Source organism: Rhinichthys klamathensis, unplaced genomic scaffold (assembly GCF_029890125.1).
Source record: "Rhinichthys klamathensis goyatoka isolate OS25496 unplaced genomic scaffold, OSU_Roscu_1.1 h1tg000020l_1, whole genome shotgun sequence".
Lineage (NCBI taxonomy): Eukaryota > Metazoa > Chordata > Actinopteri > Cypriniformes > Leuciscidae > Rhinichthys > Rhinichthys klamathensis.
In genome coordinates this window covers 4,288,857-4,313,770 of record NW_026606571.1, presented here as the reverse complement: position 1 = coordinate 4,313,770, position 24,914 = coordinate 4,288,857, and the positions used below count along the sequence as shown (strand labels likewise).

Here is a 24,914-nt window from a genome sequence, read left to right as displayed (position 1 = left end):
TAGCTGGTCCATTGAAGAGAACTCACGGGTCACATGATGTTATGCCTCTGGACAGGTGAACCTTGCTGAGGTTGCTTTGTTCTCAGAAGCGATCCAACGAAAATGTCAAATCAGAGGAAGTGACTCAGAGCTCAACATACTGTACTTCGGCTGTTCAAATAGCTACGCTTTTGGAACAAAGACTTTCTTCTGCACATATTCATGAGGCCTTACAAAAATCCATATCTCTCATTAGTCCTCCTTTTGAAGTAAATATGCTGGTTTCTGATCTTACAACATTTATTTTGCTCTTATAATACTTAATATTCTTCCTCACAAAGCATTGCAATATTGCAATACATCTCATAGTTCTACTTTTTTTAACCAGAATGAAAAATCAAGTGGTAATGTTGCCAAATACTCAGTAAATGTGTTGAACAATATTGCACTACACATATATACTTTGTTGTCTAAGTTCCTAAATTGTATGCACCCTCTCCACCCTCACCCAAACCACCAGTTTGAAAACTCCTTTGAAGAATACCATGGTACTATAATAGAACATGTCCTAAAAGTCTATTCGTTTGCTACGTCTTTGGCACAAAAGCAGTATATTTGCATGTTATATTTATATATTTATATCCAGGCAGTTATCTAGGAAATCACTCCATTAATGTGTTGGAACTGTCTCTCCATGCAAATTTAGAGTCATTAAAAGCCATAAGGTCAATAAATTAACCTTTTTATGGCTTGCATGGCATTTTTATCGGCTTATTGTGCTATTTGGTCCTTTTTAAAGTAGCATTTTTGTGCATTTTCAGTAGATTCTGAAATGATGTTGTGGATTAGTGGATAATAACATCATTTACACATGTATTTGCCAAGACATTAAAAGAAAAGCGCGTTTATTGAACTAATGCACTCGTCAAGCACAAAAGACTCGAGATATGCTGTAAAAACTAGCTAATTTACAGATTGCTGCTGTGTGTGTCATTATTATTGGTAAAACAGCAGCCCTGCTTCCTCCGTTAAGAAGCGCAGCTCTCGTCGGCATAATAGAACATGTTTTCGGTTATTAAAATATTGAGTGATTATGAACACGAAACACCACGGGGAGCGCACATTGAACATGGAGACAATAAAAGCCATTAAGCGAATCAAAGGAAGGATGGTTGCCATGTTGTCTCCTTGCAGTCGAGCACCTGTGGGAACTCCTGCGCACCTGTCTCAAACACCCAACCGCCAGCCTGGGGTTAATAGATAATCAACGGCAGCATTCACACGCACACCAAGGCAAACAATTATCCATACCACCACAATTAACGGCCTCTGCTAATTAGGGGAGCTGTTTATATTACAATATGCGCTTCAGCCACTTCCTGTATGTGTGTATGCCTGTTTGTGTGTGCGTGTGATTTTCTTGCACGCCTTTCATATCGCAGTCAAATATAAAAGCAGCGTGTTATCTCAACCGCTCCGACAAATGTTGTCGGACAACATGGAGTCCCTAAGCGGCCCACCGGCTGTAGAACAATGAGAGGCGAGACCGAAATTGGTGTTAATTCATTTCTTAGTCCGTGCACGTGTGAAGTCGGCCACCAGCCATTTCATGTGCTTTCTTAAGACACAGAGCTGTCTGTTTCTGTGTTTCTCCATCTGCTATTTTCAGTCCCTGTGCACAATAAAGGAAGAGAACTGGGAACTAGAGTTTATGTACAACATTTTAAAAGCCTTTTATTTATCCTCAGACATGCTTTTCATGAGCTCGCATCACTCAGACAAGACTGGAAATGGCATTTCTTTGTAGCGTTCGCTCTTTATTTGTGAGCTCAGCAGCGAATGAGGCGAATGAGACTCATGAAGGACAGTTGTTATTTACAAACGTAGCTGTCTTTTGTGGAACTGCCACCCACATCTAGGCAGTTTCAGATTCAAAACATGCTTGTGTTCAGCTGATACAGATAACTCATTTCTTTGCCACTAACGGCACTAAATAGATTTATGTATGTATGTGTGTATGTATGTATGCATGCATGTGAGTGAAAACCAGCATTGACAAGTAGTATATGAAAGTTGGCCAGTAACATTTTTATGAATTCTAGCAATGCGTGAACGTGAACAAATGTGAACAAACGTGAACGACGCTCGGGACAGTTGACGGGTCAGCGCTTTATCTTCACTAAAGTTTCAGCCTTGACTAAAGTTACTCACTCGCTGTGTGAAAAGTTTTGCGTGCCAAAGTGTGCGTCAGGCACCGCACAAATACTATACTGAGCTATACTGAGCTATACTTCACATCTTCTTGCACTGGAGCGGACAAATTCACCCAAAATTGTCAAAAAATTGCCGTTATCCTAGTAAACATTATCGGTCATATCTTAAATGAACGTAAACAGTTGGGAAAGTAAACGCATGTGTACAGTATCAGTAAGCTAAATTAGATATGTGCGTTCACTCTTAAAGTGACAGCAGCCTAATATTCCTGCTGCTCTCTGTGTTTTTAATGTTAATCAAACAACAAAGGACGAAGAAAAAATCACTCACTGCTTTGACTGAATTAAGTTTGTAACTTTAATAAGGATTAATTAATTAAGATATATTTAATTTATACAGTGAAGTGTGCAGTGTCTTCAATATTGTTTTAAATGTATAGCTAGCTAGTCGTTTTAGCTGTGATATCGAAATTGGCAATGGAGAAAAGTGAATTTTCACTGATATCTAAAATTTTGGTGTCATTACTTCCAGTTTCATGGCAGGTAAAAAAAATACTTATGGCCGGTACATTTCATGTATTTATTTATAGGTTTTCTTCAAAATAAGTTAAAACTTGTAATGATATTAAATTGCAATAATATTTCACAATATTACAGTGTTTGCTGTATTTTTGATCAAATAGATGCAAACATGGTGATGAGCATAAGAGACAAAAACATAAAAATAAAAAAAATCTTACCCACCCCAAACTTTTGCATGTGTAAATAAAATGAAAGGTTACGCTTTATGTTAAGGAGCCCTTGTTACAGTGTAATTATACAAATAAGTACTGAGTGATAACAAAAAGTACTCACTATATAATTACAGTTAGGATTAGGGTTTGGTTTAGGGTTAGTTGCTTATAATCATGCATAATTTACTGTTATTACTATAGTAAGTACATGTAAGATGTGTAACAGGGGCATTGTAAAATAAAGAGTTACCAAAATAAATGAATAACAAAATGTAAACAATTATGCAATGTAGTTTTATCTTGAAGTAAAGCCTACTTTATCTTTAGCTTGTTTCCTTGTTTCCTACCTGTCTTCTCTTTCTGTCTGCAGATGCCATCAGTCACGGGTTTGTCCCCCAGTCGGGGTCCAGAGTCTGGGGGAACTAAAGTGACCATAATGGGGGAAAACCTGGGGGCAGGCAGCAGCGTCACTGTGCTTTTTGGGAACCAGACCTGCGAGTTTTATGAGTATGATTTTTTTTATATATTTTTTTTGCATCCTGTTATGCCTAGTATAAAAAAATGTGATTATATGGTAATACATATATTATATAAAATAATATACATATATTAGTGCTGTCAATCGATTAAAAAAATGAACTAACTTATAGAATGATTTCTGAAGGATCATGTGACTGAAGACTGTAATGACTGATGGAAATTCTGCTTTGCATCACAGAAATGAAATGTATTTTAAAGTATATTAAAATAGAAAACCATTATTTTAAATTGTAATACTATTTCATAATATTAAATTAATGGGGTTTTTTGTATTTTTGATCAAATAAATGCAGCCTTGGTGAGCATAAGAGACTTCTTTTAAAAACATTTTTAAAAAAGTAATGTTTCCAAACTTTTGACCAAAACTGTATAGTGAGAACATGGACACTGATGTCAGAAGAAAGTTGCTGATCCTAACTTTCTATAAACTTTTTACATCCATCAGAGAGCATTCCGGGTGACTTCCTGCTTCAACTTCCTTCAATTAAATGCTTGTTCCTCTAGATTTCTTCTGCCTTTCCTCTTCCTCTTACTCTAATTTTGCTAGCATACTTCTGTATGTAAATATCGTACCCCCCGCCAGACTTCTTCCTACAGTATATCTCCTCCTTTTCCTCTCACTCCAGGATCTAAAGTTAAAGATGAGGCTGATTGTAGTGCTTTAAGATGCAAGAGAGTGACTATGCAATAGCGGCTAATTGCAGATTTCTATTTTCCTCTGTGCTCCTGTGGAAGGATGACACGTTCCTGATCGTGTGCGAGGGTGCCATAAGTAATAGCTGAGCGTTCTCTAATACGCTGCAGAGAATGACTAATGCTCACTTTCCATAGGTAGCACTTTCAGTGAGAGCTGTAAGAAAAGACTGCAATTGAAAAAGAGCAGAGAGCCGCCCACTAGCCATTCAATATAGCGTGTCTGAACAATAAGTCTAGCCATCTGTTATTAAGTAAAGACTTTGTGTTGTTCTTAGTATCTTGTCAGAATCTGATTGGTTTGTATTTTCTTTGCCCACAGAAGATCTATGACGGAGATTGTGTGTTACTCCGCCCCTTCTCTGACGGGAGTAGGGCCGGTTCAGATCAGCGTGAGTGTGGATCGCGCCCAGGTCCGAGAGAGCCTGACTTTTGAGTATATAGACGACCCCACCGTTCAGCGCGTTGAACCGGAATGGAGCATTGCCAGGTAACAGTACATATATGATGCATTGTTTTAGTATTGGATTATTCAAATCAGATAGTGGCCTTCAAACACTGTTAGCAAACACTTTGGACTTTTTGAGGCTGATGATTCTAAGACCATTTGAATGGATGTCAGACACATTCCTGAAAGAAATTGATCTGATTCACTGAATGCAGTTCTGCATCTTTGTTCAAGGCCTTGTGTTGCTTTGTTATTCGTGAAAATGAATAAATGGCTGACTTGCATCCAGATAGATCCTTTCATCTTTTTCATAGTATTTACACCATGACAGGGTGATCATGAAGATAGTTTTATGAAAGTTTTATGAAAGCTTTAAGTCACGTCTGAGATCTAAAAATATTCTGCTGCTGCTGAAGTCCCGAAAACTTTGCACAGTCTGTCTTTGCAGAGAACATCTTATGTCTGACTAAAACTTTAAATAACAGCATATAATACAGTGGGGTCTCTAAACAGTCTGTTTATATTTTCTCATTTAAATTAAATCCGTTTCAAAAATGTCTTGCTGTAATGACAGCAACACACAGGTTGTCAGGAGTTAGTCACATGAAATAATGTAGAATCTAAAATATTTTGGGGGGTTTTTAAGATATAAGTTTTTCAATTACTTTTCTTTGTTTAAAATGCTCAAAGTTCTAAAACTTTGTTTATTTCAAGAATTAGATTTTGAATCCCAGATTTTCAATGTGATCTCATACCCCACCGTACCTTCCATACTTTTCCAAGATATAGAAAGAAAGTGAAAGAGAGAGTGAAAAGCTCAGATTTGCTTTTACAACATGCTATAATGTTGCTCAGGCAAAGTGTGTGGTTGTTATGACTATATCTTAAAGTGATAGTTCATCCAAATATGAATATTCTGTCATCATTTACTCACCGTCGTGTCGTTCCAAACCTATGACTTTCTTTCATCGCGGAACATATAATATATTTTGAATAATGTTGGGAACCAAACATGACCCCCTAAATTCCATTGTATAGACAAAAGAAACACTGAGGCATTTCTCAAAATATGACAGAATTTGTATTTTTTGGGTGAACTATCCCTTTATGTGATTTTTGAGTATTTCACTTTACACAACTGGACTGATTATACAGAGACTCAATATATTCATACCAAAGTGCTGCACATGATTATATACAGTAGCACAAATGAGACAGAAATAGAATATGCTGAGAATAACTACATAAGTGATGCTGAGATACAGGTTCACTACAAGCTGGAGTTAGAAATGCAGAAAAAAAATGCCTCTGTCTCACAAGACCTAGTCTCAGCCTCAGACGTCACGCCCACGGAACGTTGGATAAACGTCTGATGCATATGGTACACTTAACTGGAAACACTTCAGGAATGTCGAAGTCGTCATCTGATTGGTTGAATTTTATCGGATTTCCGGGGGGCATGAGTGTCGCGTTTATTTTCGGTCCGCCGGGAAACAAAGCGCAGACGTGTGATTGCGGAAGAAAAACTGTTGTGTTTACATGAGTGACAATGAGCATTTATCAAGATCAGCTAAACGTAGGATTCTCAAAAGTATGCGAGGTTCACGGCATAGACTCTTGGAGTTTTCTTCTCCTTCTTTGATTTTCTATGCTGACTGACTTGTTACACGCACGCCGGTCTGTTGTTGTGGGGACATTTCCACGCCCCGAAACGTGACGCTGAACGAAACGAACTGTAATTGGTTGTTTGACATGTCGGCCTTATGGGCGGGCCTTGGCCAAAGAAAGCTGCTATGAATGGGCTTTATGCACGCATAACTTCCGCGTTTGACGCAAGGATGCTCTTGCGTTTCCGGTTGGGGAGATTTAAAGCGGAGGAAAACCGAGGAAAACGGGATTATGGCAGAGTCTTCAAAATTTACTGTCCTCTCGTCTTTAAAACGAAACTTTAATACGTTTAGATGTAATTTTATATATAGTTATGTTTATTTAATATAATAAACAAAGAAGCATAAACAAAATGAGGGGTGTCTGTTTTGTCTGTTTTTGTGACTAACGTTTCTTTAGTATAGCAATAGAGTATAAAAACCAATATCAATTCTCGGTATAGCATTGGACTCTACGATCGGAGGAAGTAATCCAGCATCCTTAGACCTTCACCGGAAATACCGCCGTGCATAGAGCCCATTCCAGACCTTCAGCCGTCAGTCTGAATGTCTGGCTACGCGAGACTACACAAGACTCAACTCACAGATCAACCCGATCACACTAAATTCGTCTCTATAGCACGCACTGTGTTTATCGTGCAATTTATACGCGAAAATGAGTTTTTACGTGCATAGGATACGCATGGGTTGGTTAGGGTAGGTTTAGTAGTGGTGTGGGGTGCGTGTGTATTATACGTTTGGGTAGAATTAGTGGTGTGGGGTGCGTGTGTATTACACGCAAATGAACTGCGTATCAAATGCACGCGAAAACTGCGTATCATATGCACGTAAAAACTCATTTTTGCGTATAAATTGCACGATAAAACACAATGCGTGCTATGGAGACGCATTTACATGAGAACAATATAGAATCATGCCTACAAACAGGAACATTGTATTGTTCAACGGTTGCTCTTTCATGGCTTAGGAAACTTAAAGGGGTAGGTCAGTGGTTAAATTGGGTCGGGGCTCTCCGAGGCTCAGCCCCGGCACATAAGCCTGCTCGTTTGTGTCCTGATGTGCCTGTTTGCAGTCAGTTGCCTACTGGAAATTATGTCACATAAATTATGATGCTTTTGTAAACATATTTCTGACAATAAATGAAAGATTTTTGAAATGGCATGTCTATTTTGTCTCGGTGGAGCTGAGATGAGAACAATCGGAACACGGCCGTATTCTTGTCTCGTTGTCAGTCAACCATGATCGCGCACCGCTCGCGCATGCGCATCTAGGTGACACGGATACATGTACGCAGCAATATATATCTATGGCAATATATAATGAATGTTCCTAGGAGATCCATAGTTGCGCGGGATGTGGAAGCGCGCAAAAGTTCCAAAAATTTACAAAAAGTGCCCTGGCCTTGAATGACAAGGTAAATAAAATAAGACTAAATCAAAACGAAATAACCAAGACTAGGTTGACCATGTGATTTTTCTCAGGAGATGTTTTGAGCATTTTAGTTCAGACACCGGATTATCAGCAAACTGCCAAGAGAACTGCTAGCTGGCTACTCTATTCAGTCGGCATATTTGTGTTTGATCTGTGTGAATTACAGAAATATAAGACTTGCTAGACCTACTTTTAGCTACCAAGCAACCTTTCCACAAGGATAGAGTCATTTTATTTTTGTGACTTGTGCATAACTTGATGTGAAATGACGTAGAGTAGGCTGTGTGTGTGTTGTAGTAGTAAATAGAGAGAATGGGAGAAGGAAGTTTGTGTGAGGTGGACCTGGTCACCACAGACCCAAATCTTCTCAGCTGTTGCTACTGTCATATGCTGCACTGTCTCTTCATGGGGCACATTATGTTTGGTATTGCTGTATAGGAGAAACAATTGAGATATTGAATGGATCTCTTATGTGATTTTCCTGTGGGGGAGATTTTCATGCCATGGTGTCAGTAGATTGAGTCACAATGCTGTAGCTGTTGTACCAGAGCGTTGCCCACACTGAACAGAACAGCGTACGAGCGGCTCCTGGCTAATAAAGTGCTCAAGAGTAAACAACTGAAACACCTAGAGCAAGAGCTCCTCACCCATTCCACTCCCAGATGCTCAGTTCTTTTGTTGTGCTTTATCAAGCTGTGGACATTCCCAGAATGCTAAGCAGGATCACCGCTGCTTCTGTTCTTTTAGTGTTTTCAAAGACGCGTCTAGTATGTTTGATTAAATCTACTGAAGCCAGTTAAAAGCATCTTTAATCAGAACCTTCTCAAAAGCTTATTATCTTCTAAGCACCACATTACAAAGAAACAAGTTTTGATTCAAATTCAAAGTTTTCACCCCATTCACGATCACGACTGCTTGTATGTTTTTCAGCGGACACACGCCTCTGGTGGTGACCGGGACGAACTTGGATGTCATTCAGGAGCCAAGGATTCGGATCAAGTATGGCGGGCGGGAATCCGTAAATGTGAGTAGCTTCGTTTGCGTTATCGGTGGTTCGTCAATTATCCACCCTCACTTTTTAAATGACCTTAGTTACCTGAGCTCAGGAGCTTGTGGGAGAATGGCTCTCTCTTGTGAGCTGATATCTCACTAGGGCCGACACGATGAAACCGAATCGTATCAGTTCGACCTCCGAGATGCGTGACCTTGGGAAGTGGGATGCTTTGTCTGCAGGTTTGAGTTAATTATCGGTGACTTTCAGTGGAGAGAGGCTCACACAATCTGCACGCTGCCTTTTTTTGTGATGCATTAGACTAATTTCTGTCTTTTCTGTTGACCCACGGAGGCGAGATCCTTCGTGACTCACTGCCACAGCTTCAGAAATCTCATATATCTTCTACCCACAAGCCTCTGCGTGACCTCTTTTTCAAGCTGTGTATCTGTAATTTCGACTAAGTACCCTGCTGAATTATTCAGTCTGCGCAAAGTGGTGCGGATGAGGCATTTAATTTGAGCTTTTTACTCTGCTCATACCACCTTTGTCGAACTGGATTTTGTTGGCCATTATTTGTAGAGTCCTGCATAAAACCATCCAATGCATCCAATGCAGTATTGGTGGATAGTGGCCTGTTAAAAAGCGTTGTATTGGTTAATGGGTTTCAAAGAATCCGCAAACCCATTGGCTTGGTCAGCATAAAGATATCCCAAAAATAATAAGGCCCAAGGGCTAAAGAGTTGGTACAAATTCAATTTGCTCTCCACTGCAGGGGTCCAAGTTTAATTAACATAATAGGATTTTTCAGCCTGGTCAGACATGAGGATGGGATAGCCAGTGGCGTCTCATATCTTCTATTGTATTATATTTTTTTAAGTATACAGTACTGTATGATAGATCAACAATTATGTTTGTACGCTTTCTATTTACTTTATATATATATATATATATATATATATATGGAAAATGCTTATAATTGAAATTATACGTTTTTTGGTGGCAAAAAAAAGATGTATGATAGGACACATTGTAGGTTTTTGCCCATTTGCATGTCTATGAGCAATAATGATATGTAAAACGCGTCTTTTCAAGTGTGGAAGTGTTCAGAACAGCACTAATCACACATTATCTCTTACTTCACTGAGGTGAAAGCAAAACTGCTATAGCCATCCTTCCTCTGTTTCCAACAGCAGAACTGCACTTGAGTCCGTAGCTGTACAGATGTACCCGTGTGCGGGTAGTTCTCCTGAAAGTCACTTTTAGTCAAATAGACACCGACTGCGCAATGAGGAGTGACAGAAGCTTGCGTTCCTCCACGCTTCACAGAGCCCAGAGCTCTTAGAGTTCTTAAAGGGACTCCTGAAATATGTTGTGTGGGCGCTGTCTGATGTGTCAGGTGCTAGTGCTGTCTTTCTCTTTCTTTCTCTTTCTTACTCTTTACAACAGAGCAAGAAAAAGAGAGGTAGACAGAGAAAGGTTGGCTTCCTTCTTTCAGGCATCATCACCAAAGACCCTACCTGGCTTGGATTCCCTGCATTTTTATTAACCGTTGAGCTCACGATTATGTATTTCTTCATCCCCCTTTTTCCTCTGTATTTTTGGAGAGGGAGATGGGGAACAAAACAGCCGCGGAGTCTGGCAATCAAAGCCGAGCGCCCGTCAAGGCAGCCTTCAAACTGTCATCTGCCTCCTCCCCAAATTGCTTCTCTTCCTCCTCTCCTCCCCTCCCGTTACCTGGTGGGGTTCTCAGAAGCCGAGCGAATGGCAGACAATTGCCTTTGTGCATCCTGCTGTACCTGTCACCAACCCGCAATTGAGACATTAATCATTTTCCTGATTATAGCTAAAAGATTAGTTTTTCCTACCTTTGTCTTCTCTCGAGGAGGAATAGAAGAAGAAAAAAAAAATCGCTTGACACATGCTGCAGCGAAGAGATTCGGTAATGAAGTCTGGAGACGGATTCCTAAAGCGTTGCACGCCACTATCTGAGCCGATCACAAAGGCACTTCAGTTTTTTTTTCTTCTAAAACTAAGCGATCAGACGCTCCCACCAATCAGTGTCAAAGACCTCCCCAGATACCTCGGATAAGAGCGCGCTCGCAAAAAAACCAACATGAAGAACATGAACTATGGATGATAAAAGCATCTTAGCATTTAACAGAGCCACGGGCGTTTGTCTACAATCGTGCAGATCCTTATAGTTGTTCTACCTTTACCCTAATTTCCGTCTATCTCACTTTTTTTTCGTTATATAGTTACATGCGCATGCACTTAAAACAACAAAGGGCATAATTCAGAAATGGTGGGCAGTCATTACCATAAAACTTTTTATTCAATGTCAGTTCGCTGTGTCTGGTTCAGAAGATATCTTGCTGTTCATACTGTACATCACTTTTTGTGTTTAAATCGAGCAAGAAAGGTTAATGTTTAAAGGATTATATATATATATATATATATATATATATATATATATATATTCTATTTAGCAACCATTCAAAACCTGTATTACTTTCTTCTGTGCAACATAAAAATGTGGAATACAATGGAAGTTGTTTTTGGACTCCACTGACTTTCATTGTATGGACAAAAACAGTTGACGATATCTTTTTCGTGTTCCACAGAGGGAAAGAAACTCAAACAGGTTCGAAACAACATCAGGATGAGTAAATGATGACAGACTTTTCATTTTTGGCTGAACTATCCCTTTAAGGCATTTGTACCCGTTTTCACTGACCCGAGTAACTCGAGACAGATTTTAGCCAGAGAGCACCATCTCTATGCAACTCTTTGTCCCAGAGATAGAGAGATGAGGGGAGAGAGATGTTTGGATTCATTAGTTTAGGCGGGAAGAACTGTGCTTTGTGCTGAGTCATGTGTCAGTTCTTGGAAGAACCTGAAACCAATTATTTCAGTGAGACAGAAAAGGATCCCAATTATTTCCACAGCCAAATACCTGCAGCTACTGCAGCCTGGTCATAGAAGGACAGAAGAGGAACTCAAATGTTATTAGTGTGGTGCAGGCCCTGAAGTACAGCTAAAAACACATTTGCTTTTGACCCACTCAATATCTGCATTTCCTTCTGCTTACAGCAGGTGTTATTTAAAATACAATTAAAACCTGCTAATTAAATCCATCCATGTGGAAAGCTATATTGCCCCCCCACCCCGGTTAGAAAACTGGTAGCTTGATGTGGGCGGAAGTGAAGAAACAAACTGGTACAGCTAGACAAAATGTGACAAAATGTGAAAACAGCCAGTGTGTGTCAAGCCAGTTTGAAACAGATGGCGTCCAGAGGCTGTGAAAGGCTCTTCCAGGCTGTGCCAGGCTGGTGGTGCCCACAGCATCTGTCTCTGACATGGCACTGCCACGGAAGGACAGAGAAACACACACACACATGGTTCAATCGCATTAGACCCTTATTTTGTCCTGCTTAGCTGGGCAGCAACCTTCAGAATGGCTTTTCAATTCAATAACACAAAGGTTGCAGGTTCAGTGTTTAGTAGGAGTGGTGTATGAACTGGAGAACTGCTGGAACAGTCCTCTGCTGTCATCACTGGAGTAAGTAATAATTTAGCGCTCACTTTAATCCTGAGTAACAGAACACTTACTACAGCGACAATATCCCTGAAGCAATCTGGTTTAAGTGTCTTGCTCAAGGGCACAATGATGATAGTTCATGGATCTTGTGGGGCTCAAACCTGCAACCTTCAACCATATCATCCCATATATAGATATGCATGTTCAAATGTTTGGGGTCGGTAAGATTTTTAATGTTTTTGAAAGAAGTCTCGAACGCTCACCGAGGCTGCATTTATTTGAGAAAAAAAAAATACTATGAAATAATATTAGCTTTTAAAATAACTCTCTTCTATTTTAATTTTTTATTCATGTGGTGGCAAAGCTGAATTTTCAGCATCATTACTCCAGTCTTCAGTGTCACATGATCCTTCAGAAATCATAATATGCAGATTTGCTGCTCAAGAAACATTTCTTATTATGATCAATGTTGAAAAAAGCGCTGTTTAATATTTTTGTGGAAATCCTGTTACATTATTTTCAGGATTCTTTGATGAGTAGAAAGTTCAAAGGAATAACATTTCTTTGAAATGGACATATTTTCCTGCCACTTTTGATCAATATAATGCATCCTTGCCGAATAAAAGTATTCATTTATTTTTTAAAGATCTTACTGACCACAAACTTATGAATATATTCCCAATATAAATGTAGCATTTCTTTTTCAAAATATTTTTGTTAATTTTGTACATATAACATATTTAATATAACATATTGTTTTTTTTTTATTTAATCGAAAAGTCTTTTATAATGTTTATATTAGAAGAGGTGTCGTGTCATTTATCTACATTCAGTGACTCTCGCCTCTTGCTCTTTAGCTCAGTTTTTCAACAGTTTGACTAGATCTGCATTTCCAGCGCGCCCTCTCGGTTACCTCACGTGTGGTGCTGTGGTGTGTGTAATGGGATTACAGGTTTTGATGACAGTGTGACTTTAGAGTTATTGAATCCCATTCATTTTTAACCAGATCCAGCCCCTCTGAGCTGCAAGAGAGCTTCTGTTATCATGCAAACACGGTGCGTAATGTGAAGTGCCTACAGAAAGAGACCCGTGCTCACGGAGGCGACGTCGAATGTTGTTCAAACCTACACGCTGTTCAGCTGCCATGAAAGTTGTAATTTTGGAAGCATGTTTTCTTTTTAAGTTTTCTTTCCTGACTTTAAATAAGCATAGTAAGTCAGTCCTTATAGATGCTTGACATTTTGCTGTATTTGAGGAACACCAGAACCAGAGGTTGCAGTTTCAGAAAGATTTTTAATGTAAATACACTTTCAGAGGGACAAACCATCCACAAATCCCCATGTCCACAACCAGAGGCTGTGTTTTGCGGCTTTTTAAAAAAAAAATTTTACTCAGACTGTCAATTCATTCTGAGAATTTGGCCTTTTTTCATAATAGTGTTTACTAGTAATGGCACTGGCCTAGAGAGCAATAATCACTGACAAGAACACCATTTCAATCTCAGAATTGACAAATATCACTTATTATACACTCCTCGAGGGCCGAGTGAAGAGCAAAGGAATGAGGAACCAAAAGCTACGGAATGAGATGCACCCTCAATCTCACCAAAATCAAGTTTGTGTGGTCAAAATGAGTTAGTATGGATTGCGGCTCTGGCTGCGAGGAGGCGAGATGCGAGGAGGAGGTGTGGTGCTCGCCGGTCCTGCCGTGCTTTGAAGATATTTAGCTCTAATTAAGTTTCTCCCCTGAGAGTCGGAGAGAAGAAAGAAATGAGATGAAAACCTCCCGGCACAGTCAGAGTTTCACAGCAATCAATTTTGTTGTTGGAGCGTCATTGCTGCTCTCTGCTACTCCGAGGGAACGGCTCGGCGTCTGTGAGTGCGCCCGTCAAGTGTGACTGCTGATGTTTATGCAGTACAGATCACGGTTGTTGCATACTTGAGGTACGAGAGTGCTACAGTTTGCATCATTTCAGCTCAACAATGAAATTACATTGAATCTGAGGCCTCGCGGTTAGCGATACATTGAGCTGCGCTGCTTGTATTGCAAGTTCCGAAACTTCTGACAAAAACGTCCCCTAAATCCCCCAAAGAATATTTAGCAGAGCATAATAAATGATACAAAAAGAAATTACAGAAAATTACCTTTTTTTGTTGTTGCATTATTTCAATCCAATAAAGGACATTCCCCTCCGATTTTTCATTACTTTGTTGTTATTATTACTTGTACTGATTTTTAGATTCTCAGAATCTAATTATTGTTGTACAGTATTTTTTTTAAACTTAAATAATAGCATAAATTAATGTTAATTAAAAACAAATATCACTATGATGTACTTTGCAGTTTTAATAATAATGGGAAAATTGTCAAATAAATAATAAAATAATAATTTCACAATGCAACAAATCCAAATGGTTCTAAAACATGCTGCTTTTTCTTTAAGAAAAAATATGAGAACTTTGTTTTTCAAGCGACCTGGACATTTAGATTCGGCAGCTCATTTCTTTCATGAAGTACAGACACTCACATGATGTGGCGAGATTCGATCAGAAGAGTGTAATTTACACTTTTAATGTTTTCTCTCTGAGTTTGTTTCTGATTTTTTTCATTTAAAAGGTAGTCTTTCCTTTGTTCTCCAGCTCCGTTGTTGTCTAACAAAAGGAAATGCATCTGCGGTCTTTTCAGTTCAGTAAAACACTTGAAAACAGATGGTATCAAAGGGATCTTAATGGGAAAGAACTGAAGTGAGATGAAACAATGAATAACAATTACTCTCAAAAACTGGTGATGAAAATAAAGCATATTTCTCTCTGTCTCTCTCTCTCGTTTCCAGGTCTGTAAGATTCTGAACACCACGACTATGAGCTGTTTCGCTCCGTCGCTGACAGCCGAGTACAGGCCGGGTTTGGACTCGGTCAAGCACGCAGACGAGTTTGGTTTCATCTTCAATAATGTGCAGGCTCTTCTAGTGTACAACAACACTAACTTCATGTACTACCCCAACCCTTACTTTGAGCCTCTCAGCACCAATGGCATACTGGAACAGAAACCTGGCTCACCTATCATTTTAAAGGTACATCCATCCACCACACGCTTGACTCTTTGACCTCAGAGGTACAGATCAGACTGTTATTACCCATGCGTATGCAATGTATACTGAAAGTATGTGTGTGTGTATATATACACTTAAATATTTAGTAGTGTAAGCTTTTCAAACGTAACTAACCTTTCACATGTGCTGTGTGTGTGTACCAGGGTAAGAATCTGGTTCCCTTGGCCTCTGGAGTGAAGCTTAATTACACCGTTCTGATAGGAGAGACTCCCTGTTCTGTCACCGTATCTGAGTCTCAACTGCTGTGCGAGCCACCTAATCTCACCGGCCAGTACAAAATCATGGTAAATATGCATCTATATGTTCGACACATCCATCTCAAATCTTTTTTGTTTTTTTGCTTTTTTTTCTGAAATATTTTTCAATCCAGATCAAAACCTGAAATCTGATTTCTGATTTAAGCCTAGTTCACACTACATGATTTTAAAACGTCGGGCTGAACTGTGCGGTTCACACTACATGACTTGCTCTCTGTGAAATCAGGAGTGTTCAAGTTGTTGAGCTAGTTCACACCACACGACACAACGTGATTGATCCGCAACAGGAGGTAACGCACTACACGAGTTGACAACAACTCTGTCACCCAACGATTCTATCTTGTCTACAAACCACGTTTTGTCACGAAAAATCACACGATAAAACGAACCGGAAATGACGCGAAACAGCACGCGCGCCCAACGAAGAACAACACAACACGCGAACATGCCTTGCTCTGATTGGCTGTAGCTCATGACATCACGTGAGCTTGAGTCGTGCGACAGCTCTGGATATCTAGCATGCTAGATATTTTTCTGGGCTCGGCGACGCGTCTGCGAGGCGTCTGCGAGCGTCTTTGATGCGTTGTTGGCTCTTTCATACTAACATATTGGCGAGCGTTCATCGCCCGCTAATCCCCCGCGATTTGCACGCGATAACACCATGACCTGTCGGCGAGCTCAACGATTTGCAAATCGGGCTTAAATCGGGCTTAAAATCATGTAGTGTGAACTAGGCTTTATGGAAACGTGTCTCAGTACCTTTCCCATATAGTGAATTACACTATCATTCAAAAGTTTGGGGACAGTTTTTTTTTTTTTTTTTTTTAAGAAATTAGTACTAGTACTTTTATTCAGTGAAGAAGCATTAAAATGATTAAAGGAGATAGTAAATACATTTATAATGTTACAAAAATTTTTTTTTTCAAATAAATGTCCTTTTGAACTTTCTATTCATCAAATAATCCAGGATAAAAATGCATCAGTTTCCACATTAAGCAACACAAGTGTTTTCAACATTGATAATAATAAGTGTTTCTTGAGCAGCAAATCAGCATATTAGAATGATTTCTGAAGGGTCATGTGATACTGAAGACTGGAGTAATGATGCTGAAAATTCAGCTTGGCCATCACAGGAATAAATTACATTTTAAAAATATACTATATTAAAATAGAAAACCGTTATTTTGAATCATAATAATATTTCACACTATTACAGTTTTAACTTTTATTTTTGATCAAATAAATGCAGCCTTGGTTAGCATAAGAGACTTCTTTCAAAAACATTTGAAATCCAGCCCAAATATTTGAAGATAGTAAGTAGTTTTTCCATCTCTCTTTCCATAATGTCAAATTTCTGATCCTTTTTTGTTAAAGAAAACAGTCAGCAGTTATGATCAGAATTAAATAAATACATATATTTGGATTTCTGTGAACAATTCCTGATCCTTGATCCATATTTCTGATCCTTTTTTGTAAAAAAAAAAAAACAGTCAGCAGTTATGATCAGATTGAAATATATAAATATATATATTTGGATTTCTGTGAACAATTCCTGATGTGTTTTCATGTGTTTAACATGCTTGCAAGGCCCTTTAGTACGTGTTTACTAGATTTGAGACCTGTGCTGTTGAGGTGGGTGTTAAATGCCCTCATGCTCATTATTTACTATTGTTGTACCGCTGGTGGAGACGCAGGCCAGACCTTCAGCAATGCCACGGTCTTGTTGCTGTCACCAGGTTCCCTAGGAACAGAAAACCAATTACTGTTAGTGCTGCCCAAAACGTACTCAAAGCAATGTGTATGTTTTTTCTCTATTTTTGTGGGTTGAGTGGGTAAGGTATATTTTCACACTCTGTGTCTCTGCGTCCGCATCTTTATATGTGTATCTGTGTGTGCGTTTATTCTTAACTGATTCTCATGTGTATATATGTGTGTTTGTTCTCTCAGGTGCAGGTCGGTGGTCTGCATGTGTCCCCCGGTTCAGTAAACATTCTTTCTGACAGCCTCCTGACTCTTCCTGCCATTGTCAGCATCGCTGCCGGTGGCGGACTGCTTCTCATCATCGTCATCCTCGTGCTTATTGCCTACAAGCGTAAATCCCGCGAGAACGACCTCACACTCAAGCGACTCCAGATGCAAATGGACAACCTGGAGTCCAGGGTCGCGCTGGAGTGCAAGGAAGGTGAGAAAGACAAACACTTTTCACTATGTTGCTTTATGGATCATTTGTGTTTATTTGGGAGAAACCGATCTTGTTTCATTATGACCCCCAAAACGGGACTGTCATGTCCTGGATAAAACGTAATTTAGCGAGTCAGGTAATAATTCGAATTTTTCAATTAGTTTCTGACACTTGTTTATGTTTTTACGGCCTGTTTACACTTGGTATTAAGATGTGTTTTGGTAGACGTTTACACCTGGTGTTTTAATCCGTCTCTTTTGTCCACTTTCAACAACTTCTGTCCTGATTTTTTCGAGGGGAGTGTCTATGGGCGGGTAAATGTATGGGCTTTTTCAGATATTTCGATCTCATGGATGAAATAAGCTCGCACAATTTACATACAGTATGGACGTTAAAGGAGATGACGGAAAAACATACGGAAAGCAGCAGCTTTCGTTTCTTCTCTAATAGCCGCAAGCCCAGAGTGTATGTAAGAAATCAGTGTTGGTGAGGTAACTTTTGCTTAGTAAGTTTTACGTCTTCAAACCAAACTTAGGTCTTCAGCCGACAAATTTTAAATCCTGTCTGGCTAGCGCACTTCCCATAATGTTTACGCATTTGGTCAGTAGGCGGTCTTTTGTTAGCCTGGTAATACCAGACTCTGCTACTTCACTTTGCTTCGTAGACAGAGTCTGGAATGGCATAGTAGAGAAGTGTTTTCTCTCTCGCTAGGGGGCGCTTGTCTGAAGTTTAAAATCATTGGTTACCCGTAAGCCAATTAGATAAATTTATATATGACGTATGTTATGCGCCGACACAGCTGCATCGAACCACAGACATCATGCATCGAACTCAAATCTATGATCGAACTTCCACTGTAAACCTGCTGTAAACACTTGATGATGCGAGCGAAATAACGGAGTGAACATGGCTGTAAACGACTTTTGCAGATTATGCGAAGTTAATCTACGCATCCATGGTACAATCAGGGCCTCTAAACTGATATTTGACAGTAGAGAGAAACAAAAAAATATTTGCAGCCAACTGTCAAAGTTAGGATTAGTTCTGTTAAACACAGCTCTTTGTTCATCTCGAGTCTGTCGGAAATGCTGCAACTTAATTGCAAGATTACACCATGTCATGGCAATATTTAAGACCTGGAAAAGAAAGGATACACTGACCTGTCAAAAGGCTCCCCAGTTTCTCACTGACGATCGGTAATAGTTGATAAATTAAACTTTTCCCAAAGGGAGTAGGGCCACAACATCACCTCCATTCAAAATGTTTAATACACACTCTTCTTGTTCTTCAGTTTGCTAATGCCGGGAATATTCTCCACAACAGAGCGAATTGCATCCGCGTCTTTCGATTTCCCTGACCTAATCTTAAACTCAGCGCTTAGCGACTACGTCACGGCTTTCAGCCCGCCCTCTGTTTGTTGATTGGCCGGCTGTTTTCAGGCCGGAGGAAAACGGATAGATAGGCCGCTGTCTCAGACTGAGTACAGAAGCGAAATGAAATTGAGCGGAAGTACGAAGTCTGACGTAGTCAGGCTAGTCTTTTGTGGTTCTTTGAACGCATTTAACCACATGAGCGTTTACACTACACAAGCAATCCGGTCGAATGTGTTTTCGACTACCACTGGAAGTGGTCAAAAGTGGACAAGCTCAAAACATTTTAGACCCTGTTTACACCTGTATTTAGTGCCGTCCACTTGTGATCGGATTGACCAAAATGCATCTGAATACCAGGTGTACACAGGGCCTTAGAGATGGCTTGTCTCTTTTTATAAAATGTTTATTAATTTAATTTAATATTTATATTAAGGACAAACAGTCATTTAAATGAATATATATATGTATATAATATAATATATACACTCAAGAAATATAGCACATTACATTTGTGTTTGAGTTTTCATGATGTCATATTCTTATTAATCAGATTTAGTCATAGAATGATGCAACACACATCATCGTCTGAGGGTTCCAGGAGGCTGACAGATAAAACAGTTTCTTACACACAATTCAGACAAAAGAGTGTCCCTGACCCATGGTTAGCGGGGCTGAGAGGATGTAGTTTGTGTTGACTGACTCTAGAGCCGCAAGGAATAAAAGATGCAGAAGTATTAAAGGGGCAGATTGAGCCCTGCACTCCACGAACGCCTGCAAAAGAGTGAGTTTAAAAGGAGAGAAAGGCATAGAGAGAGAACGCCGGACCAAGATGAAGAGAGGAAGGACAGGTGAGAGGAGACAAACAGAGTGAATCAGAAAGAACGTTCCAGAAAGGAGAAATAAGGAAACGTGTGGGGAGAGAGAAAGAGAGATAGATAACTCCTTCAGGGAAGAGAGCTGCCCCAGGCTCTGTCAGAATGGACCCAATTAAAGACATCCCACCTCCAGTCTCCACCAGCAGGGGACAAGCACTTCAGCAGCCTGCAATTTACTCTGTTTGTGTGAGTGAGAACACCATAAATAGAGAGAAGCTGAGAGGTTATTTTGGTTTGCTCTCTTCGTCTGCCCGCAACAACCTTCAGGAACTTCGTAAAAACCTCAAACTGGACAAAACAAAGTCTTCAGAGATGTTGATTAGAACAGAAGTTCAGGTTTTGGCATGCGTTTTGGACCTTTTATGTGGCGTGTGGCTTCAAAACCAAAACTCAAGGAATGTTCATAAATCATCCAAAATAATTATATTTTGCATTAAGAAAATTAGTCATATTTTAGGACTTTTTTATTATATTTTTTGGTTACGAATTAAAAACAATTTCGCTAACACTTTACAATAAGGTTCATTAGTTAACTAAGAAGATAGTTAACACAAACTAAGAATGAATAAGACTTCTCCAGCATTTATTAATCTTAGTTAATATTAATTTCAACATTTACTAATACATTATTAAAATCATAGGCTGTATTTGTTAACATTAGTTAATGCACTGTCAACTAACATGAACAAACACTAAACAGCTGTATTTGTATTAACTAAATACTGTACTGTAAATGTATTGCTCATGGTTAGTTCATGTTAGTTAATACATTAACTAATGTTAACTAAAGAACCTTATTGTAAAGAGTTACCACAATTTCCTTGCTCAATTCTCATTACTGTGTAATGCTTACTGATCTTTTAATTTTGAGGGTAAAATAGTATGCGATAATATTAATAATACCAATTAATGTTAGTGGTGATTTTCATATAATAGTCTTTTTTTAATAAATCAAAATAAATATATTGTTCATACATTTCAATGAAGTTCTTATCATATTAAATTAAAGTATAGTATAACATCAAATACTACCATGATGTAATTTACATTTTTGTATTACAGTAAAAATAATTTGATAAGAATGTTAATAATGACTATAATGTCACAATCCCAAAAATAGGCTTAATTTTCATTAAGCAAAATCAAATTTTGTTTCTATAGATTTTGTGGTTAAAAATGACCTGGACATTAAACTGTGAATTACTGTGTATTGAAAATTGTCTCTTTTTTTTTTCTCCTTCCCTTTTTGTTTTCAGCTTTTGCAGAACTGCAGACCGATATCAATGAGTTGACGAGTGATCTGGACCGGGCTGGTATTCCCTATCTGGATTACCGCACCTATGCCATGAGAGTGCTATTCCCTGGCATCGAGGACCATCCTGTGCTCAGAGAGCTGGAGGTGGGCTGCGGTTTACTTTATTTAATGAACACTTTTCTCTAACAAATTGTCCAAAATGTAACCAGGTGCAATATGGGTGCACACTTTGGTGCCATGTGACACAATCATAGCCAATCTTACTGGATGTTGAATAAGCAGTTGTATGGGGCTACCCAGCTCAATTCCATATAGATAGAAACCAATCCACCATCAAAATGTCATTTCTGATCAGGACATGGTATAGTTTACATGTGATCTTTTTATATAAATGATGTATTTAAGGAATTTAGTTAATTGACAGTCTAGTTCATTGACAAAGATGTTGTGTGTTGCAGGTCTCTGGTAATGGGCAGCTATGTGTTGAAAAAGCTCTGAAGCTGTTTGGCCAGCTGATAAACAACAAGGTGTTTTTGTTGACGTTCATCCGTACGCTGGAAATGCAGCGCTCCTTCTCCATGCGCGACCGTGGCAATGTGGCGTCGCTCATAATGACGGCTCTCCAGGGTCGACTGGAATACGCCACAGATGTGCTCAAACACCTGCTCTCCGACCTCATCGACAAGAACCTGGAGAGCAAGAACCACCCCAAACTACTACTCAGGAGGTTTGCTGTTTACTTCATGTTTGCATTTAAAAAAAAAAATTTTTTATTACTTTGTAGTTTTTGATTTTACCTGTGTCATATAGCTGTTTGTGCATGTAAACAATCAAAGTCCACCCCAAAGGGAGTGAATCTCTCCAGCAAAAAAACACCTGCCATGAACACCTCTTTTGTAGTCCTGACATTTTTTTCCGTGGCATGTATACACTCACCTAAAGGATTATTAGGAACACCTGTTCAATTTCTCATTAATGCACTTATCTAATCAACCAATCACATGGCAGTTGCTTCAATGCATTTAGGGGTGTGGTCCTGGTCAAGACAATCTCCTGAACTCCAAACTGAATGTCAGAATGGGAAAGAAAGGTGATTTAAGCAATTTTGAGTGTGGCATGGTTGTTGGTGCCAGACGGGCCGGTCTGAGTATTTCACAATCTGCTCAGTTACTGGGATTTTCACGCACAACCATTTCTAGGGTTTACAAAGAATGGTGTGAAAAAGGGAAAAACATCCAGTGTGCGGCAGTCCTGTGGGCGAAAATGCCTTGTTGATGCTAGAGGTCAGAGGAGAATGGGCCGACTGATTCAAGCTGATAGAAGAGCAACTTTGACTGAAATAACCACTCGTTACAACCGAGGTATGCAGCAAAGCATTTGTGAAGCCACAACATGCACAACCTTGAGGCGGATGGGCTACAACAGCAGAAGACCCCACCGGATACCACTCATCTCCACTACAAATAGGAAAAAGAGGCTACAATTTGCAAGAGCTCACCAAAATTGGACAGTTGAAGACTGGAAAAATGTTGCCTGGTCTGATGAGTCTCGATTTCTGTTGAGACATTCAGATGGTAGAGTCAGAATTTGGCGTAAACAGAATGAGAACATGGATCCATCATGCCTTGTTACCACTGTGCAGGCTGGTGGTGGTGGTGTAATGGTGTGGGGGATGTTTTCTTGGCACACTTTAGGCCCCTTAGTGCCAATTGGACATTTTAAATTTAAATGCCACGGCCTACCTGAGCATTGTTTCTGACCATGTCCATCCCTTTATGGCCACCATGTACCCATCCTCTGATGGCTACTTCCAGCAGGATAATGCACCATGTCACAAAGCTCGAATCATTTCAAATTGGTTTCTTGAACATGACAATGAGTTCACTGTACTAAAATGGCCCCCACAGTCACCAGATCTCAACCCAATAGAGCATCTTTGGGATGTGGTGGAACGGGAGCTTCGTGCCCTGGATGTGCATCCCACAAATCTCCATCAACTGCAAGATGCTATCCTATCAATATGGGCCAACATTTCTAAAGAATGCTTTCAGCACCTTGTTGAATCAATGCCACGTAGAATTAAGGCAGTTCTGAAGGCGAAAGGGGGTCAAACACAGTATTAGTATGGTGTTCCTAATAATCCTTTAGGTGAGTGTATGTCACCATGTAAACTTTGCATAATGCCCACCTGCTGGCTAGTTTGGCTCACTTTTAAACATTGGTCATTATAAAGCCAGTGTAACAGACGTAGGCCAGTAAGCGCGTGTAAACCTCACTCCCCTGGTCTCAAGAGGCATGCTAGCTACCGGCGCTAGCGGCTTCGGTCTGGTCCCGCTTCCCACACCGGAGACCCAGGTTCAAATCCCACTCGAAGCAGGTCATGTAGAATGGGTTACATTTGGTGCTGTCAACCAAATGGGAGTGAGGTTTAGGGGGGTTAGGCTAGTAAGAGTTGTGCATGTAAACCTCACTCCCCTGTCCTCAAGAGACACACGCTAGTGGCTGCGGTCTTTAGTGTCCTTGTTAGCGTGCCCTCCTCCCACGCCAGAGACCCAGAGTAGGACCGGTTACACCAGAAAGAGTTTATCACCATGTTGAGAAAATGCAGTTTTTTTCACTGTGAGAGCAAAACATCATTGCATGGACTTTTTTAACACTATTAAAAAAAAAAAATGTTTAACACTATTTCTCAGCAGTAAAAACGTAACCTTTTCTTGTGCTCTCACCATTTTTCTAGCAACTGGTTTCTGAATCATGCAGTCCGATGCAGGTCGGTGTGTTGATGGAGAAATGACACAGTTATAACATCACATAAATAAAAATATATAAAAAATCACCACTGTGAAAAGTCCTGCACAAGTCGTGCTTACGGAGGTAGTTCGGGTTGATCAGCTTGTTCTTCTTGACTGTCATTAAGAACTGATACAGCAAAAGTGACACCATAGTTACAGTAGTTTTTACAACGGCTCAGGAAGCCTTGGGACTCACCTGTTATGGTAAGGGTCGTTACATTTCCGACACGTCTAAGCGGTAGACCAATCACAACAGACTGAGGCCAGCTGACCAATCAGAGCAGACTTCGCTTTCAGGAAGGTGGGTTTTAAAGAAACCAAAACTAAAACAATATAAATTCTAAGACTTTTTTTTTTTTTTTACATGAAATCATGTCAACATATTCAGACCCCACAAACAAAATTTTAAACCTGTAAATAAGTAAATTACTAACTGATCTTAAAGTGTTGCGCTGGTATCTTAGTCTAGCATTATAGCTATATTGACTCATGATCTATTAGTCTGCTTCCCTCCAGTCTCTCAGTACGGCCCAACTGTCAGTGTCACTTTTCATTTGTGTGCCAGGTACTCATAAAACATTCATGAGCAGCTCAAATCCACTTGTTTTTTCCTCTCTCGCGCTCTCGGCTGTCCTTTATGCTTTCCCTCTAAATTTGTATAGGTTTTTCAAAATCTTTCCAAAGCAGCGTATCAACTAGAAGATTTAGACTAATAATGATTAAACAAAGAGTTGCCCGAGGGCTAACACACAGCACAGTCCGCGGCTGATTTCATTACGCTCCACTTGATGGAGGCCGAGTGTGTTTTAGTGTTGCTGGAGGTGATTTGTT

General features: G+C 39.6%; 1 protein-coding gene across 1 annotated transcript in view; it reads left to right on the top strand.

The window, feature by feature from the left end:
- LOC130075779 (plexin-A2-like) overlaps window positions 1-24,914 on the top strand; it is a gene marked incomplete at its 5' end in the record, with an annotated part of 61,501 nt that overhangs the window by 5,944 nt on the left and 30,643 nt on the right. Inside the window, 8 exons of the mRNA XM_056240549.1 lie at window positions 3,297-3,433; window positions 4,482-4,649; window positions 8,636-8,729; window positions 15,071-15,310; window positions 15,493-15,633; window positions 17,554-17,788; window positions 21,293-21,435; window positions 21,750-22,018. Coding sequence (XP_056096524.1) covers window positions 3,297-3,433; window positions 4,482-4,649; window positions 8,636-8,729; window positions 15,071-15,310; window positions 15,493-15,633; window positions 17,554-17,788; window positions 21,293-21,435; window positions 21,750-22,018 — 1,427 coding nt within the window. The remainder of the gene's footprint in view (window positions 1-3,296; window positions 3,434-4,481; window positions 4,650-8,635; window positions 8,730-15,070; window positions 15,311-15,492; window positions 15,634-17,553; window positions 17,789-21,292; window positions 21,436-21,749; window positions 22,019-24,914) is intronic.